Source organism: Myotis brandtii, unplaced genomic scaffold (assembly GCF_000412655.1).
Source record: "Myotis brandtii unplaced genomic scaffold, ASM41265v1 scaffold601, whole genome shotgun sequence".
Lineage (NCBI taxonomy): Eukaryota > Metazoa > Chordata > Mammalia > Chiroptera > Vespertilionidae > Myotis > Myotis brandtii.
The window spans coordinates 1,161,803-1,180,034 of record NW_005370276.1 but is presented as its reverse complement, the minus strand read 5'-3'; the positions used below and the strand labels follow the sequence as shown (position 1 = coordinate 1,180,034).

Sequence of the window (18,232 nt, the reverse complement as noted above, 5' to 3'; positions counted from 1 at the left end):
AAAGGCTTCTCTGCTCTGGCCTCTAGGAGCAAAGGGGACGAGGGGTCCGGACAGGTGGGCACAGGGCAGGTTCCCTCCTTCACACCTTGCACCAAGGTGGAGCCTCAAGCCACCTCCCCCAAGACTCAGTCTGGAGCCCATTCATCCACTCCTCCCTCCTCCATCCTCCCGCAGGGTCAGGAGGGACCCAGCCACCTACTTTGAGTAGCAGGGCCACCCGTTGGGCTCTCTGGCAGGTCCATGGGCCACCCTCGTTGCTCCACAGCTGCTGGCGAAGCTAACAGCCCCCCTCCATCACTGGGAGGGACTGAAAAGGGACCGGCTGCTCCGAGAGCTCCTGGAAGGACAAGCAGGGGAATGGCCTCCTCAGACCAGACACCTGAGGGGTGGGGACCTGACCTGCCTCACCTGCGCTCCAGGCCGTTCTGGGTTCTCAGAACCTGTTTGCCCACCCCTGCCTCCATCACAGCGGCTCCCGCTCAGACCTGTTTTATGGATTGGAGGTGTGGGTTGGGCAAAGGGGGCCCTGAAGAGTGGGTGGCAGAGATCAAAGTGGGGCCAGTGGGTGGGGGTCATTGCCTCTTCACCAGCCCTCCTCCCACAGCTTGTCAAGTCCCAGCCCTGTCTTCCTGCCCAATGACTCTACCCTGTCCCCTTCTCACCTTCCCTATGGCCCAGGCTTCGGCCTCGTCTTCTCCCCATGGGCCCTCGCTGCAGCCTCTCCTCTGGCCTCAGCCTCCGGTCCCCCACATCAGTCCACACCCACAGGGCCCCCAAGCTGACCTGCCCCTCCCCTGCTCACTGCTCTTCCATGGCTCCCGAGCACCCCCTGGACAGAGCCTAGCCCAGTGATGGCGAATCTATGACACGCGTGTCAGAGGTGACACGCGAACTCATTTTTTTGGTTGATTTTTCTTTGTTAAATGGCATTTAAATCTATAAAATAAATATCAAAAATATAAGTCTTTGTTTTACTGTGGTTGCAAATATCAAAAAATTTCTATATGTGATACGGCACCAGAGTTAAGTTAGGGTTTTTCAAAATGCTGACACGCCGAGCTCAAAAGGTTCGCCATCACTGGTCTAGACCCTGGACTTGGCATCGAAGGCCCTCCATGGCCTGGCCCCAAATCACACTTGCTGCTCCAGCAACTCTGAACTGAGTGCTGGTCCCCAAACCGGGCTTGCTGTTCCCACCTCTGGGACACCCTCCTTGCCAGCCCTCCCAGTCTCAGCTGGCACATCCCCTCCTCCTGACCACCTTGGGCTACCGACATCCTCGCCAGATCAGCCTGTGTCTGGTGTCCCACTCGTTAGACCCCATCTCTCCTGCTCTCAGTCCTCCCTGGCTCCCTGGTGCCCTCAGGACCAAGACCGAGCCCCTCTGGCTGCTATGGCAGGGTGGTCCCTGTAACTCCTGCCTCTTTTTGTGACTCTTCTCCCCACTGGCCCCCCTCCAGGCCCCTCCCCCTCATCACACCCATGGGAGCTTTGCATCTTCCCAGGCCGAGGCCACACTGAGCACTACTCCCACCTGTGGCCCCTGCCCTGGCCCACAGCTCCTGGGGAGCCTTCCTGAGTCCCTAGAGCAGCTGGGACCCCCCCTTCTGTCCTGCCTACATTAATTATAACCAGGTTGACCATATGACTTCTTATCCCAACTCCAGGACGCTGTCAAGAGCGAAAGGGGCCCGGCCAGTGTTGCTCAGTGGTTGAGCGTCGACCTATGAACCAGGAGGTCACAGTTTGATTCCCGGTCAGGGCACATGCCCGGGTTGTGGGCTCCATCTCCAGTGTGGGGCGTGCAGGAGGCAGCCAATCGATGATTCTCTCTCGTCCTTGATGTTTCTATCTCTCTCCTTCTCCCTTCCTCTCTGAAATCAATAAAGATATATTTAAAAAATAATAATTATTATTACACTGGATGCCTGGCCGGTGGCTCAATGGTTAGAGCACTGGCCCACGGAAGGGTCGGTGGTTGGATTCCTGGTCAAGGGACTCTCTTCTCCTTCCTCCCTCCCTTCGGCTCTAAAACGATGGAGAAACATCCTCGTGTGAGTAACAGCAGCAGCAAGTTACACTGGACAATGGTGCCCGTCACACTGAACTGGCACACGGGGGCAGATAAATGGTCAAAGCAGGGTGCCCCAGGGCCTGACTGTCCGCACCCCACTGCACAGCTCCCCTCTCCTCCCCACACCCCGCTTTCCTGGCCACACTTCTCGGGGCTTTAGAATTCCTAGAAAACACGGCTGAGACCCTTCTAGGGTTTGGGCGACGCTGGAGGGTCTGCAGGGGGGCAGGGGCCCTGGAACCTGAGTGGGAAAGGGGTGCAAGGTGCTGACAGGCACTGGGAGCCTCTGACAGGGTTGGGGGGACAAGCTCCTGGCGAGGGACTGAGGGATGCTCCGTTCAATCTCGGGGCATCTAGCCTTTGGAGGGGGGTCTAGCAGGAGGCTCAGGCAGGACTTCTGGGAATTTTAAGGTCTTGATTTCAGGTTGTCTCTTACTGGAACTCTGTGGGGGGGTCTGGATTTCTGGGGTATCTGTTTTTCTGGGGCCTCTCTGACTGGGTTTCTTGGGGTCTCTCTGACTGGGTTCCTGGGGTCTCTCTGACTAGCTTTCTGGAGTCTCTCTGGATTTCTGGGGTCTCTCTGACTGGATTTCTGGGGTATCTGACTGTTTTTCTGGGATCTCTCTGACTGGGTTCCTGGGGTCTCTCTGACTGGATTTCTGGGGTCTCTCTGACTGGATTTCTGGGGTTTCTCTGACTGTTTTTCTGGGATCTCTCTGACTGGGTTCCTGGGGTCTCTCTGACTGGATTTCTGGGGCCTCTCTGACTGGATTTCTGGGGCCTCTCTGACTGGATTTCTGGGGCCTCTCTGACTGGATTTCTGGGGCCTCTCTGACTGGATTTCTGGGGCCTCTCTGACTGGATTTCTGGGGCCTCTCTGACTGGATTTCTGGGGCCTCTCTGACTGGATTTCTGGGGCCTCTCTGACTGGATTTCTGGGGCCTCTCTGACTGGATTTCTGGGGCCTCTCTGACTGGATTTCTGGGGCCTCTCTGACTGGATTTCTGGGGCCTCTCTGACTGGATTTCTGGGGCCTCTCTGACTGGATTTCTGGGGCCTCTCTGACTGGATTTCTGGGGCCTCTCTGACTGGATTTCTGGGGCCTCTCTGACTGGATTTCTGGGGCCTCTCTGACTGGATTTCTGGGGCCTCTCTGACTGGATTTCTGGGGCCTCTCTGACTGGATTTCTGGGGCCTCTCTGACTGGATTTCTGGGGCCTCTCTGACTGGATTTCTGGGGCCTCTCTGACTGGATTTCTGGGGCCTCTCTGACTGGATTTCTGGGGCCTCTCTGACTGGATTTCTGGGGCCTCTCTGACTGGATTTCTGGGGCCTCTCTGACTGGATTTCTGGGGCCTCTCTGACTGGATTTCTGGGGCCTCTCTGACTGGATTTCTGGGGCCTCTCTGACTGGATTTCTGGGGCCTCTCTGACTGGATTTCTGGGGCCTCTCTGACTGGATTTCTGGGGCCTCTCTGACTGGATTTCTGGGGCCTCTCTGACTGGATTTCTGGGGCCTCTCTGACTGGATTTCTGGGGCCTCTCTGACTGGATTTCTGGGGCCTCTCTGACTGGATTTCTGGGGCCTCTCTGACTGGATTTCTGGGGCCTCTCTGACTGGATTTCTGGGGCCTCTCTGACTGGATTTCTGGGGCCTCTCTGACTGGATTTCTGGGGCCTCTCTGACTGGATTTCTGGGGCCTCTCTGACTGGATTTCTGGGGCCTCTCTGACTGGATTTCTGGGGCCTCTCTGACTGGATTTCTGGGGCCTCTCTGACTGGATTTCTGGGGCCTCTCTGACTGGATTTCTGGGGCCTCTCTGACTGGATTTCTGGGGCCTCTCTGACTGGATTTCTGGGGCCTCTCTGACTGGATTTCTGGGGCCTCTCTGACTGGATTTCTGGGGCCTCTCTGACTGGATTTCTGGGGCCTCTCTGACTGGATTTCTGGGGCCTCTCTGACTGGATTTCTGGGGCCTCTCTGACTGGATTTCTGGGGCCTCTCTGACTGGATTTCTGGGGCCTCTCTGACTGGATTTCTGGGGCCTCTCTGACTGGATTTCTGGGGCCTCTCTGACTGGATTTCTGGGGCCTCTCTGACTGGATTTCTGGGGCCTCTCTGACTGGATTTCTGGGGCCTCTCTGACTGGATTTCTGGGGCCTCTCTGACTGGATTTCTGGGGCCTCTCTGACTGGATTTCTGGGGCCTCTCTGACTGGATTTCTGGGGCCTCTCTGACTGGATTTCTGGGGCCTCTCTGACTGGATTTCTGGGGCCTCTCTGACTGGATTTCTGGGGCCTCTCTGACTGGATTTCTGGGGCCTCTCTGACTGGATTTCTGGGGCCTCTCTGACTGGATTTCTGGGGCCTCTCTGACTGGATTTCTGGGGCCTCTCTGACTGGATTTCTGGGGCCTCTCTGACTGGATTTCTGGGGCCTCTCTGACTGGATTTCTGGGGCCTCTCTGACTGGATTTCTGGGGCCTCTCTGACTGGATTTCTGGGGCCTCTCTGACTGGATTTCTGGGGCCTCTCTGACTGGATTTCTGGGGCCTCTCTGACTGGATTTCTGGGGCCTCTCTGACTGGATTTCTGGGGCCTCTCTGACTGGATTTCTGGGGCCTCTCTGACTGGATTTCTGGGGCCTCTCTGACTGGATTTCTGGGGCCTCTCTGACTGGATTTCTGGGGCCTCTCTGACTGGATTTCTGGGGCCTCTCTGACTGGATTTCTGGGGCCTCTCTGACTGGATTTCTGGGGCCTCTCTGACTGGATTTCTGGGGCCTCTCTGACTGGATTTCTGGGGCCTCTCTGACTGGATTTCTGGGGCCTCTCTGACTGGATTTCTGGGGCCTCTCTGACTGGATTTCTGGGGCCTCTCTGACTGGATTTCTGGGGCCTCTCTGACTGGATTTCTGGGGCCTCTCTGACTGGATTTCTGGGGCCTCTCTGACTGGATTTCTGGGGCCTCTCTGACTGGATTTCTGGGGCCTCTCTGACTGGATTTCTGGGGCCTCTCTGACTGGATTTCTGGGGCCTCTCTGACTGGATTTCTGGGGCCTCTCTGACTGGATTTCTGGGGCCTCTCTGACTGGATTTCTGGGGCCTCTCTGACTGGATTTCTGGGGCCTCTCTGACTGGATTTCTGGGGCCTCTCTGACTGGATTTCTGGGGCCTCTCTGACTGGATTTCTGGGGCCTCTCTGACTGGATTTCTGGGGCCTCTCTGACTGGATTTCTGGGGCCTCTCTGACTGGATTTCTGGGGCCTCTCTGACTGGATTTCTGGGGCCTCTCTGACTGGATTTCTGGGGCCTCTCTGACTGGATTTCTGGGGCCTCTCTGACTGGATTTCTGGGGCCTCTCTGACTGGATTTCTGGGGCCTCTCTGACTGGATTTCTGGGGCCTCTCTGACTGGATTTCTGGGGCCTCTCTGACTGGATTTCTGGGGCCTCTCTGACTGGATTTCTGGGGCCTCTCTGACTGGATTTCTGGGGCCTCTCTGACTGGATTTCTGGGGCCTCTCTGACTGGATTTCTGGGGCCTCTCTGACTGGATTTCTGGGGCCTCTCTGACTGGATTTCTGGGGCCTCTCTGACTGGATTTCTGGGGCCTCTCTGACTGGATTTCTGGGGCCTCTCTGACTGGATTTCTGGGGCCTCTCTGACTGGATTTCTGGGGCCTCTCTGACTGGATTTCTGGGGCCTCTCTGACTGGATTTCTGGGGCCTCTCTGACTGGATTTCTGGGGCCTCTCTGACTGGATTTCTGGGGCCTCTCTGACTGGATTTCTGGGGCCTCTCTGACTGGATTTCTGGGGCCTCTCTGACTGGATTTCTGGGGCCTCTCTGACTGGATTTCTGGGGCCTCTCTGACTGGATTTCTGGGGCCTCTCTGACTGGATTTCTGGGGCCTCTCTGACTGGATTTCTGGGGCCTCTCTGACTGGATTTCTGGGGCCTCTCTGACTGGATTTCTGGGGCCTCTCTGACTGGATTTCTGGGGCCTCTCTGACTGGATTTCTGGGGCCTCTCTGACTGGATTTCTGGGGCCTCTCTGACTGGATTTCTGGGGCCTCTCTGACTGGATTTCTGGGGCCTCTCTGACTGGATTTCTGGGGCCTCTCTGACTGGATTTCTGGGGCCTCTCTGACTGGATTTCTGGGGCCTCTCTGACTGGATTTCTGGGGCCTCTCTGACTGGATTTCTGGGGCCTCTCTGACTGGATTTCTGGGGCCTCTCTGACTGGATTTCTGGGGCCTCTCTGACTGGATTTCTGGGGCCTCTCTGACTGGATTTCTGGGGCCTCTCTGACTGGATTTCTGGGGCCTCTCTGACTGGATTTCTGGGGCCTCTCTGACTGGATTTCTGGGGCCTCTCTGACTGGATTTCTGGGGCCTCTCTGACTGGATTTCTGGGGGCTCTCTGACTGGGTTTCTGGGGTTTCTCTGACTGGATTCCTGGGATGTCTCTGACTGGATTCCTGGGGTCTCTCTGACTGGATTTCTGGGGTTTCTCTGACTGGATTCCTGGGTTTCTCTACATTTCTACAGGGTCTGGACTTCTGGGGTATCTTCCTGGGTTCCGGTGGGGTCTCTAACAAGATTTCTGGGGGGGCGTCTCTGACTGGATGTCAGAGCTTTCTTATATTTGGGAGAGGAAACTGACAGGATTTTGACAAGATATCTGGGGTATCTGACAGGATTCGGAGGGTCTCTGGTAGGATCTGGGGAGGCAGAGGAACGGGACTTCAGGGGTCTCTGGGAGGGTCTTAAGTCTGACAGAATTTCTAAAATATTCTGACAAGATTTCAGGTCATCTGTAAGGTTTCCTTGTGGGTTCCTTTCAGTATTTCTGAGGGGATTTGGTCAGGATTTCGGGAAGGCCTTTAACAAGCCATGGAAGAGGCCCCGATATTGGGGACGCTCTCCCAGGATTTGTGGGTTTTGCGAGGATTTCGAAGGGGGCTCTAACAGGGCTACCTCGCACAGCCAGGGCGCACCTGGGGTCACGTCCCACTCCCGGGACACAGGCGAGGGCCACGAACGACGGACGACGGACGACTGACGACGGACGACGACCAGCAGTTGCCCGCGTGGAGGTGCACGTACGCAACTCCCGCCGGAAAAGCAAAAGCTAGCGGGGGGCGGGGCGGGGCGGAGTGCGCACGCGCAGCGTCTATATCCCGCCACGCTGCGCTCCTCCCCGACGCAGGCGCACATCAAGGGAAGGTGCGCGCTCGTCGGTTACCTGCTGCCGCGAGGCTGCGCATGCGTAGGGCTGCTCGGGCGCGCGCCCAGCCCAGTGGAGGGATTATCGGTCGCCCTTAGGCGAAGGGGCAGGAGGCTGCGTCCACTGCGCTGATGTCTTCTCAGCGTCCCCAGGCTTCGGCGAAACAGACCCAAGCAAGGAAGGGGGAGTTGGGCTGAGAGTCTCCTTGTTTATCCCCACTTACTAGCTACCAAGCCGTGGCCTTTCTGCCCTCCCTTCCCGACGGGCTGCCTGTCGCCATCACAATAACGTCTCAACTCCTCCTGCGCCTGCGCCCTTTTGTGACTCCAGCCCCAACGTATTGATAGACCCCAAAGGTCTTTCCCAAACGGTTCCATTCACTCCTTTTAGGAGAAAAACGCGGACAAAATAGTCTCAGCTTTTCCGGCTGGAGAGAGCGATCCAAGATTGGCTCCCAAGCAGGGGGATTTGGGACAAAAAATGTCCCAGCCACTCAAACTCTCTGCTAGCTCATAGTATCCACTTTTTAAAAAATATATATATTTTATTGACTTTTTACAGACAGGAAGGGAGAGGGATAGAGAGAAACATCGATCAGCTGCCTCCTGCACTCCCCCTACTGGGGATGTGCCCACAACCAAGGTACATGCCCTTGACCAGGATTGAACCCGGGACCCTCCAGTCCGCAGGCCGACGCTCTAGCCACTGAGCCAAACCGGTTAGGGCAGTATCCACTTTTTAGTGGTCCTCGCAGCACGTCTTAAAACGGGACACATTCTATATTTTCGATCTGTCATTCACACGGGAATGTGGGCTATTCGCAGTAGGAGACTGCTTGGGGGCCAGAGCATGCCGGGCCCAGTGTGGGCACTTAAAGTTGAATGAGTGAGTGGATGGAGTTCATGCCTGCAAGTGCGGGGCGTGTAGAATGATGAGGTTGGGGGCCTGGAGCGAGACATGCGTAGTTTTCAGTTTTGGTTCCATCACTTGCTAGCTGTGAGGTTGGCACGGCTGCTCTCTGAGCCTCCGTTTTCCTCCCAGAAATAGATAATTGCTTCTTAGGTTACCTCAAGGACTTAAGGTGGCAATCCTCGTCTAATAGTTATTTTTCTGGCTATTACTTGGTGGCTTGTTGTAAGGCCGGGGAAAGAACCTGCTTGGCAGGTGGTGGGGTGCGTGGTTGAGAGAGATATGGAATCGGGCAAACCTAGTGCCATTGCGGCGAGGCTGGTGACGTCATCCCCCTAAAGGCAGCCTTTTCTCTGAAATGGAGACAAATAGTATCTATGTGGGGTCTTATAAGAATGTTTGCTTTGTTAGCACAGGCTGGCAAGTGGTAGACCCCATTAGCTTTATTCATATAATTTCATTCTTTCAGTTTATATTTCTTCAGTATTTTTTTCTTTGCGTGTGTGTGTGTGTGTGTGTGCCCTTACCGGAGTCCACTGGCAACCTTTCGGTGCATGGGATGATACTCAACCCACTGAGCCACACAGGCCAGGGCCCTTTAGTATTTCTTGTTTCTTTTTTGAGGTCTGGGTAATTTTGTAACACCTGAAAATTTAATTTTTTTATACTATAGTGATTACATATAGAGTGCTAAATCTTAAGTTATAGCTCAATTAAATTTTTATAGTTTTTCGAGATGAGTGCTTAGATATTTTTCATTTAGCCTCTTTTCTAATATATGCACTTAAGGCCATAATTTGCTTTGAGAACTTTTTTTTTTAACAAGTATTTAGATAGAGAGGAAGGGAGAGGGAGGGATAGAAATATCAATGAGATGCCCTGCCAGTATGGCTCAGTGGTTGAGCACTAACCTATGAACCATAAGGTCCCGGTTCGTTTCCCGGTCAGTGAATATGCCTGGGTTGCAGACTCAATCCCCAGTGTGAAGCACGCAGGAGGCAGCGAATCAATGAGTTCTTCTCATCATTGATGTTTCTATCTCTCTCTCCTTCTCCCTTCTCTGAAATAAAAATATATGTAAAAAACAACAAAACTTCAATGAGAAACATCAACCTTGATCAGCTGTCTCCTACATCCCACCTCCCACCCCCACCCCTGGCCAGGGATTGAGCCCCTAGCTTGAGCATGCGCCCTGAACAGATATTAAACCAGTGACCTCTTGGTGCATGTGTTGACTCGCAGCCACTGAGCCGCACCGGCTGGACCAGAGAACCTCTTGAGCTACACTGGTTTATGTCACATTCCCATTATCATTGTTTAAAATATTTACTAATTTGCTCTAGCTGGTTTGGCTCAGTGGATAGAGCAATGGCCTGTGGACTGAAGGGTCCCAGGTTCGATTCCAGTCAAGGGCACATCCCTGGGTTTCAGGCTTGATCCCCAGTAGGGGGCGTGCAGGAGGAGGTAGCCAATCAAAGATTCTCTCTCATCATTGAAGTTTCTATCCTTCTCCCTTCCTCTCTGAAATCAATAAAAATATATTTTAAAACATAAAATATTTACTAATTTGACCTGTGCATAATTTTAGTGGTGTAATGCTTCATTTTCAAATATCCTATGACTGCCTAGTTATCTTATTGTTGGGACTTGCCATGGCCTGATTAGCTGAGGCTTGGGGGACATATCCTTAAAAGGAGATCGTGCTTTTCGATGTAAGAACTTTATTTCCACATGGAGCTTGGGGTGGGGTCTGGTTGTGGGTACATGCAGGCGTTCCCATCCCCACACCTATAGCTGCTGAGACGGCCTGAGAATGTACAGGAAGTGCGTCTTGCGGGCAGGCGGCTTGAAGTGGGGGGCGGCCTGGGTCCCTTTCTGCAGGGCTTCCTCTCGGGTCCCCTCGAGGAGCCCGTCCCGGATGGCCTGCAGGCGGTGTTCCTTCTCGCTGATAGCGCGGTTGCCCTCCGGGGCACTCTGGTGAGACCTTCGCCGCGGTAGCTTCATAATCCAGAAGGCCACTCGGGGGTGGGGTTCTGGGTGGAAGCTGTCCATGGCCTTGGGGAGGGGCACCAGGGCCTCCTTCTCCTCTATCTTGGGTACCTGGGGAGGAGGGACAAAGAGATCGTCTCAAACCGCATGACAACCCCAGGACTCTCAGACCCACTGGCATATTTAACTCCGTTTGCCACCTACAGGCCGCTTTGGGAGTGAAAAACTCTCCTAGCTGTTTACAAAGCGCTTGGGTTTACAAACACTTTTGGATTCAAAATACTTGGGAGGTTTATAGACTACTTTGGGGTTGAAAACACACTTTGGAGGTTTCAAAAGCACTTTGGGGTTTAAAATGTCTGTTGGGATTACAGAACACTTTAGGATTAAACGTACTGTGAGGTTTGGAAAGCAGTTTGAAATGTGCAAAGCACTTTGGTATTAAAAGCTCTTGGCGTTACTAAAGAATCGGGGCCATAATTGCAATGCGTATGGGGGTGTTGTTTTTTTATGGTATTAGCCAAGACTTTGACCGGAATGTCATGGTTGAGCGGGACACATGTAGACTCTGGTTGTTATCAGAAAAGCTTTAAGGAGTTAGGATTGACTTTGGAAGCTGATAAAAGCCCCATTTTATTTATATGGTTCATGCCCCATCTTTCCAGATAAGGAATGAAGGTCGCTTTCCTGGGAGATGGCAAATAAAGAACCTCAAGACATTTTGGGGGACCTCAGGTATTGAGGAATTCACACAAACATGCCGGCAAAGACTGATGGGACTGTATGGCTTGGCTTCTTCACCCCGAGAGGCTAATGGAAGCTCAATCTGGAGATTCCTTATGAACTCCCAGCAAAGCAGGTTTTTAAAAGCCTATGCGATCAATTACTATTCTTGTTGTGTTTATGCAAATCATCAGGCCAAATTGAAACTGGACTTAATACAGTAAATAAATTGGTCTGAATTTGGTTCTTTGATAAAAATGAGGGTAATTTTAGGAAGAGAACTTTTGTTTCCATCAAATCCATAATATACTGTCATAGATATTAGACTCTAATTCAGTTACTTGTCTTCAAAGTTTTATTTTCCACTCTGTAAACCTAACTGGATCCTGACTTTTTCTAGTTTTCTTAAATATCTGGCTACAAGCCTCCAAAACAATGTTTCACATTTCTCCCATCCTTTGACAAGGCAAACATCTGAAATCTAGGCCAGGCAGCCAGGTGTCCTTGCCTGAATGCTCCCTTTCAGCAGACAATTTGTTGTGATTCATGTCATTTTAGCTTTTGCCTCCATAATATTATGATTTATAATACAATTTGTCTCCACCAGGTTACAAGTCCTACTTGCACTCTGGGAATATTGTCCCTTGCTGACTCTAGACACCATCAAAACCTCCTTCTGTGCCCAGGCCTCCTTGTCCCTGATAGAGAGCAAGGGCCACTTGGCTCTGAAGGAAAACTCCACCCCTCTTCAGCATGAAGCAGCTGCAAAAGAGATCCTATTCCCCTTTCCCTTAAAGCAGCGGTTCTCAACCTGTGGGTCGCGACCCCTTCGGCAGTCGAAAGACCCTTTCACAGGGGTCCCCTAAGACCATCCTGCATATCAGATATTTACATTACGATTCATAGCAGTAGCAACATTACAGTTATGAAGTAGCAACGGAAATAATTTTATGGTTGGGTCACAGCATGAGGAACTGTGTTTAAAGGGCCAGAAGGCTAAGAACCACTGCAAAGAATTCAGAGTCAAGAATCATTGAGGGGGAATGTGGTAGGCAGTTAGGTAGGTGTGTGCAAGTAGGAATGATAAGCCAGGTACAGGTCACCAGGCAGAAAGCCCCGGTGTGCCTAGCAATGGACAAAACTGGGGAAACGAATATTGCAGAGTGGGACCTCACCCCAAGGTGACGTCTCCTCCCTTGCATATTGCTGGTCGTGTAGTTTGGACCCTCCCCTGACCTTTATTTCCCTGGCAGGCCACTAGTCATGTGGTGGACTCCCTTAGATAAACAACAAGGGGGCTGGAGAATGGCCTCATATGACTGCCATACAAGCCCTTGCATGACCACTCCCTTAAGCATGAAGCCCTCAGGACAATGAGGTTCTGGCCAGCATCAAATAATCTTCAGAACAAAGCCTCCGGTCTGTTGGCCACAGAGATAGAGTTTGGGTCAAACTAGAGATAATGTCTAGGCCTCAGTTGCATTTCAGCTCCAGGCCCAGAAAAACAGATGCAATGCGTGGTCCTTGATTGAGTTCTGGTCCAAAGTCAAATCAGCTCTTACTGACAGCTTTGGGTCCAGTGGAGACATTTGAATATGGACTGATGTCTGTTTGGTCAAAGTGTGGGTTGTGGACCAGCGTCGTCAGCACCTTCTGGGAGCTTGTTAGACATGCAAATTAGTGGGATCCACCCCACCCACCTAGACCTACTGAATCGGTCTGCATTTTAGTAAGTTGAGGTCTGAGGCTGGCCAGCGTGGCTTAGTGGTTGAGCACCGACCTATGAACCAGGAGGTCAGGGCACATGCCTAGGTTGCAGGCTCAATCCCCATTGGGGGGGCGTGCAGGAGGCAGCTGATCAACAATTCTCTCTCATCATTGCTGTTTCTCTCTCTCGCTCTCTCTCCCTCTTCCTTCCTCTCTGAAATCAATAAAAGTATATTTAAAAAAATAACTTAGTGGTCTAAGAAGCCCTGTAGGAGATTGTTATGGGTTGAATTGTGCCCCTCCCAATTTATATGTCGAAGTCCAGACCCCCAGGACCTCAGAACGTGATCTTGTTTGAAAATAGAATTATTGCAGGTTTAGTCAGTTAGGATGAGGTCATCATGGCGGGCCCTAATCCAATATGGCTGGTGTTCTTATCCAAAGGGGGAACTTACACATAGAAATGCAAACAGGGAGAACGTCCTATGGAAATGAAGCAGAGATAGGGGTGATGCATCTACACACCAAGGATTGACAAAGACTGTCATCAAGCCACCAGAGACAGGAGAGGGGCATGGAAGGGACGGTCCCTCACAGCCCTCAGAAGGAACCAGCCTTGGTCTTGGACACCTAGCCTCCAGAACCCTGGGACAACCAGTTTTTGTTATTTTGGTACTTTGTGATGGCAGCCCTTGCAAATTAATACAGAGACAACAATTTGACATCAACATTAAATATCTTGGGTGTGAAAGTGGTACTGTGGTCATATGGAAGAACGCATTATTCTTCGATCTGCTGAAGGACTTAGGGGTGAAGTGCCATGATGTCAATCATGTTTTGGCCCTAGCCGGTTTGGCTCAGTGGATAGAGCGTCAGCCTGCAGACTGAAGGGTGCCGGGTTCGATTCCCATCAAGGGCACATGACCGGGTTGAGGGCTCGAGCCGCAGTAGGGGGCATGCAGGAGGCAGCCGATCAAAGATTCTCTCTCACCATTGGTGTTTCTATCTCTCTCTCCCTCTCCCTCCCTCTCTGAGATCAATAAAAATATGTTAAAGAAAATAATAATCCATTGTCTTATGGTTCCAAAATACAAAAGTGAAAATAGAGTAAAAGTGGTAAAATGTTAACAAGTGGTGAATCTAGGCTATTGGTTCTCAACTAAAGTCTGGAGACATTTTTGGTCGTCACAGCTGGCGGGGTGGGTGTGGTGCTTCTGTCTGTTTGTAGAGGCCAGGTTGCTGCTAAGCATTTGACAGTGCACAGGATGGCCCCCTGCATGGATAGCTCCACCCCAAAGGATGCTGGTGCTAAGGCTGAGAAACCCTGCTCTATGCTAAAAGGAGTGCAGATAGAATCATTGCACCACTTCCCCCTAACTTTTCTGAAGACCTGAACAATTTTGAAATAAAAACCTGTGTGCGTTTGAGAGAGAACTGTATGGGTTTGCAAGCACTTGGAGGTTCTTAAAACATGTTAGGATTTAAAAAAAATCCTTTGGGATTAGAATCACTCAAAGGTTCACAAAGGTGATGTACACAAAGCATTTCGGGTTCATAAAGAACTTTGGAATGAAAAAAAATCACATTTTGGCATTTACGAGGGACAGATTTACCACTTTGGGATACATTTAGAAAATATGGAAAAGGTTTGCAGAGTGCTTTGAGATAAAACCACACTTTGAAGTTTGTGAGGGTGAAGCTTACCAGGCATCTGGAATGAAAAGCACTTCCTGGTTTACAAAACCCTCTGGAGTTTACTAAGTGAGTGGGGATGTGCTCTGAGGTTGTATATCTCATTACTGAGAGCTGGTTAGTCCCTTTCAGCCGATGACAAAACTTTTCGGGGGTGGGGGCCTCTCCTAACCTTCCAGTCACTCTCCACACTCCCATCTCCTGCCTCAATGGATGCCACCACCTTCTCGGATATCAGCACCTCTCCTGTCTTGTTGTCGGTCACCTGTGAGGGTGGGAGGAGAGAGAGAGAGAGAGAGAGAGAGCAAAACTGCTTTCCTCCTCCGCCCTCCACCCAGCAGATGAGAGAGAGAGAGAGAGAGAGAGAGAGAGAAAAGCTGCTTTCCTCCTCCGCCCTCCGCCCAGCAGATACGACAGCATGAGGGATCCAAGGCAGCCTCCAGGAGGGACTTCCCGGCCTAGGCACCTTGTCGATCTGGTGGTGGCTGGAGAGAGTGCTGTTCCCCAGCTGGCGCTCCTGGTTCTCTTCTTGGTGGTAGTTCGTAGGGAGGCCCCGCAAGTCCAAGGGGGCGGAGAAGAAGCTGTCCATGCCCCGCAGCAGGTCATCCTGGGACCAGAGGAGGGACAGGTGAGCTGTTGGGCCTCAGGACGCCCCAGTACATCTGCAGCCCTGCCAGGATGCCCTCCAGGCCTGGCCATGTCCCTTTCACCCACTTCCCTCTCCGTCTTCTGACCCTTAGGGGCTAACTAGTCACCTCCTGCCCCCAGCCTTAATCTCTGCCCCATTGCCTTCCTATCTTTGCCCCTCATGCCCTACAGTCTCTGTTCTATCCCACCGTTCAGTCTCTTTTCTGTCTTTCTATTTCTCCGTCTTCCTGTTGCTCTCTGTCCCTTTGACTCCCTCCCTTCCTTCTGCCGGGCCCTGACCTGTCTCCCATTGTTCTCCCCCCCCACCCCCCCAGCCCCTTCCACCTCTCAGTCTCCATCTATCCCTGTCCCTCTTCTCTGGGACCCCTTCTCCCCACCCCCTGCCATCACTCACTTTCAGGAAAAGCCGGGTGAAGCCTTGTAGCAGTTTCTGGAGGCCTAGGAAACCCGAGGAGCTTTCCTGGGTGTCGGCGGTGTCACGGATCGGGGCTGCAGTGGAGGGGGGCACCAAGGCAGAAGGGAGCAGCAGCAGCAGGACCAGCATGTGCCACATGGCGGGGCGGGGCGGGAGGCTGTGGCATCGGTAGGGGTCAGAGCCCCCACCCAAGACAATCATGCCTTTCCTATTCCTTGCCCAGGTTTTACCCCAAGCAACTCCCCCACACCCCCAAACCCATTTCCCCTCTCCCTTTTTCTTCTGCTCCCACCTCCTCCATCGTGTTAGGTCCCGCGCATCCTCCCAGGCCCGGCTCTTCTGGGCTTGGCTTCATACCCGGATCGCATCCCTCTCCTTCCCCCACATTCATACCCGGATCTCATGTCTCACCTTCTCCTTCTCACCCTCTGGGCCTCGCCTTTATACTAGATCACGGTCCGGTCACTGGACTCTCAGACTCGGGCCGTCCACGGACTGTTAAATCCAAACAGTTCTTTCTGGTCTCGAGCCAAGCGGGACACCTGGAGCGTTGAATGAACTCCGCGAGCCCTAGCCGCGCCCCTACGGCCTGGCCACGCCCCCCACATGTGACCTCACCCACTAGCCGGGCCTCCTATTGGCTAGCCACGCCTCGATTCATTGTTAGCCACGCCCCTCGAGCCAGTCGGCCGTTCGTTTCGCAGTCACGCTCCGTCAGACCACGCCCCTTTCGGTTGACCTCGCCGTTGGCGACCGAATCTGGCCAGTCCCGCTCCAACTGCAGGTGACCACGCCCCTCGCCCTAGAGCCACGCCCCCACGCCTGGGCCCCGCCCCTGGGCTGGATCCAGCTCCTGCTCCCAGCGCCCCCAGTTTCTTTCCTAGGGGCTCCCTCTGCCAGGAGCCGTCCTCCTGGTTAGCGCCTCCCATTTTTGCACCTACCTGAGCGTTTCTCCGTGTCGCTTCTCGTCTTCTCCAGCATTTGAAACGATGAATGCACTCCGACCCCTCTTCAGTCCCACTAACTAAACCCTCTCCAGAAACCCGAAATCCAGCCTTCTGTTGCAGTTGCCAAGAAACTCGGACTTTTTTCAAGAAACACATTTACGTTGCTGCTCAGATTTTGAAAGTTACTATAATCGTCAGTTTAAAGAAAAGAAAAGGAAAGCAGAACTCGGAATCCGGGCTCCCTTCTCCCTCAGGTCCCCAGAGTCCGGACACCAGCCTTTTCTGGTCCCATGAGTGTGAACACTCAGGTACCGAGCGTCTCCGGTCCTGGGACAGCGCCGCCTCTAGTCCATGAGTGCGTGTGGGTGCGGGAGTCTCCACCTCCATGGATCTCGCCTTGCCCACGACTCTCAACTCTGGTGCGGTCCCAAGGAAACCGTGTTGTTATAGAAATCAATCAAAACACACCCCTAGCCCTAACCGGTTTGGCTCAGTGGATAGAGCGTCGGCCTGCGGACTCAAGGGTCCCAGGTTCGATTCCGGTCAAGGGCATGTACTTTGGTTGTGGGCACATCCCCAGTAGGGAGTGTGCAGGAGGCAGCTGATCGATGTTTCTGGCTCTCTATCCCTCTGTAAAAAATCAATAAAATATATTAAAAACCCTATACGTCACACACACCCCTATCCGTCAATCCTCAAAAAAGATATGCTTGAGGCTGAACACGTATCACTTCCACATCCCCAATACACAAACACACTGGCGGGACAAAGTCCAGGCCCCCGCCCCCTCCTCCCGCAGACCCAGGAGCCCCGACCCTCCACACCCCTCCTGTCTCAGGAATCTAAGCATACGAATCCTGAAGGTGCTATCAGACCCCAGCTAGACTTCACCTTTCCTTTGCCAAAGCAAAAAAAAAAAATGAAAAAATCCTCCCTCCAACTGTCACCATCGGATCCCCCTTCCCGCTGTCCGGTGTCCGGGCCCGCCCCCCCTCCGGTCCCTCCCACTTTTCCCAAACAAAGCTCCCGGGCAACTTTCTCCTGCGCAGCGCCCCGCCCGCCGCGGCTCCCCAGCCCCAGGCCGGGAGGTAGGAAGGCGCCGGCGGGAGTCGGGGATCCTGCTTTGGGGTGTGTGAGTTGGGGTGGAAAGTTACGTGCTAGGAGTTTTAGGGGTGTGGGGGGACCCCCTCTGAATTGCATGCCGCCTCCTTGTTATGGGGGGTCGGGCGGGGGGAGCTCGATTTCGCTTCGGACCGAGTCTGTGTGCGGGGTTGGAACTTTTGCCCGAGTTGGGGTGTCTGCTGGGCGTCCAAGTGTGGGAGTGTGGGCCTGGGCGTGGGCGAGGGCAGGGAACTTCGGCGGGGTGTGCGCGGGGTGTGCGTGTCTGCGCGGTGTGGGTTGGAAGCCAGAAAGGACCCTGTGCGTGTTTCTGGACCGAACTGGTCCGTGTGTGTCATCTGTGGGCGCCTGGCCCTCCTCGTGGAGAAAGGGGCCTCCCGGCTGGCAAGAGGGCGGGCTACGGAGCCTTCTAGAGCCCCAGTCTTGTTTCTTGGGAAGTTTGGGGCCTGGGGCGGGAAATTAGGGGGGACCTTTCTTAGCCGGCTCCTCCGTCCCTTTGTCTGGCCGCATGGGGGAGAGCTGGGCTGGGATTCTGGCCTATGGGGGTCCTGACCGCCGCAGCGCCATTGGGCTGGGCCTGGGGTCTTTGTCTGCCTGGGCCGGGACTCGGGGTCCTGGGCAGGAGGGGGATGGGGGCCTGGACTCTGGGGTCCTGGGAAAGCTGTGGGAGACGTGGAGCCGCCAGGGAGGCGGGATCGGACTGTATTGGAAAAAGTTTCCCCCTGTTCCCGGCCTCCGGAAAGTCACTGGGAAGTAGCCGAGTTGGATCCGAGCACAGCGCAG

The 18,232-nt window shown here is 53.4% G+C and overlaps 3 protein-coding genes across 4 annotated transcripts in view; 1 reads left to right on the top strand and 2 right to left on the bottom strand.

Annotated features, from left to right (window-relative positions):
• Nucleotides 1–262, bottom strand: part of CCDC155 (coiled-coil domain containing 155) — a 28,234-nt gene extending 27,972 nt beyond the window's left edge. Inside the window, exon 1 of the mRNA XM_005879517.2 lies at nt 200–262. Within this exon, the coding sequence (XP_005879579.1) occupies nt 200–242 (43 nt within the window). The 5' untranslated portion in view covers nt 243–262. The remainder of the gene's footprint in view (nt 1–199) is intronic.
• Nucleotides 263–9,913: 9,651 nt separating this feature from the next.
• DKKL1 (dickkopf-like 1) lies at nt 9,914–15,990 on the bottom strand. The gene is made up of 5 exons (XM_014550530.1): nt 15,777–15,990; nt 15,363–15,540; nt 14,787–14,927; nt 14,493–14,585; nt 9,914–10,309 (listed from the first exon to the last, which is right to left on the bottom strand). Exons 1-5 carry the CDS (start codon nt 15,785–15,787, stop codon nt 9,998–10,000), a joined length of 735 nt encoding a protein of 244 aa, XP_014406016.1. The 5' UTR covers nt 15,788–15,990; the 3' UTR covers nt 9,914–9,997.
• A 1,343-nt stretch (nt 15,991–17,333) lies between these two features.
• Nucleotides 17,334–18,232, top strand: part of TEAD2 (TEA domain family member 2) — a 19,686-nt gene continuing 18,787 nt past the window's right edge. Inside the window, exon 1 of one of the 2 annotated variants that reach the window (XM_005879513.2) lies at nt 17,334–17,458. The gene's annotated coding sequence lies outside the window, so the exon portion shown is untranslated. The remainder of the gene's footprint in view (nt 17,459–18,232) is intronic. The other variant, XM_005879512.2, reaches the window with a different exon arrangement.

Excerpts from the sequence above, each read along its gene's own strand:
- DKKL1 (XM_014550530.1), bottom strand. Across the intron at positions 14,928-15,362 it reads TCACCCGGCTTTTCCTGAAA|GATGACCTGCTGCGGGGCAT; the intron begins GTGAGTGATGGC and ends CTCTGGTCCCAG. Across the intron at positions 10,310-14,492 it reads GTGTGGAGAGTGACTGGAAG|GTACCCAAGATAGAGGAGAA; the intron begins GTTAGGAGAGGC and ends CCTCCTCCCCAG.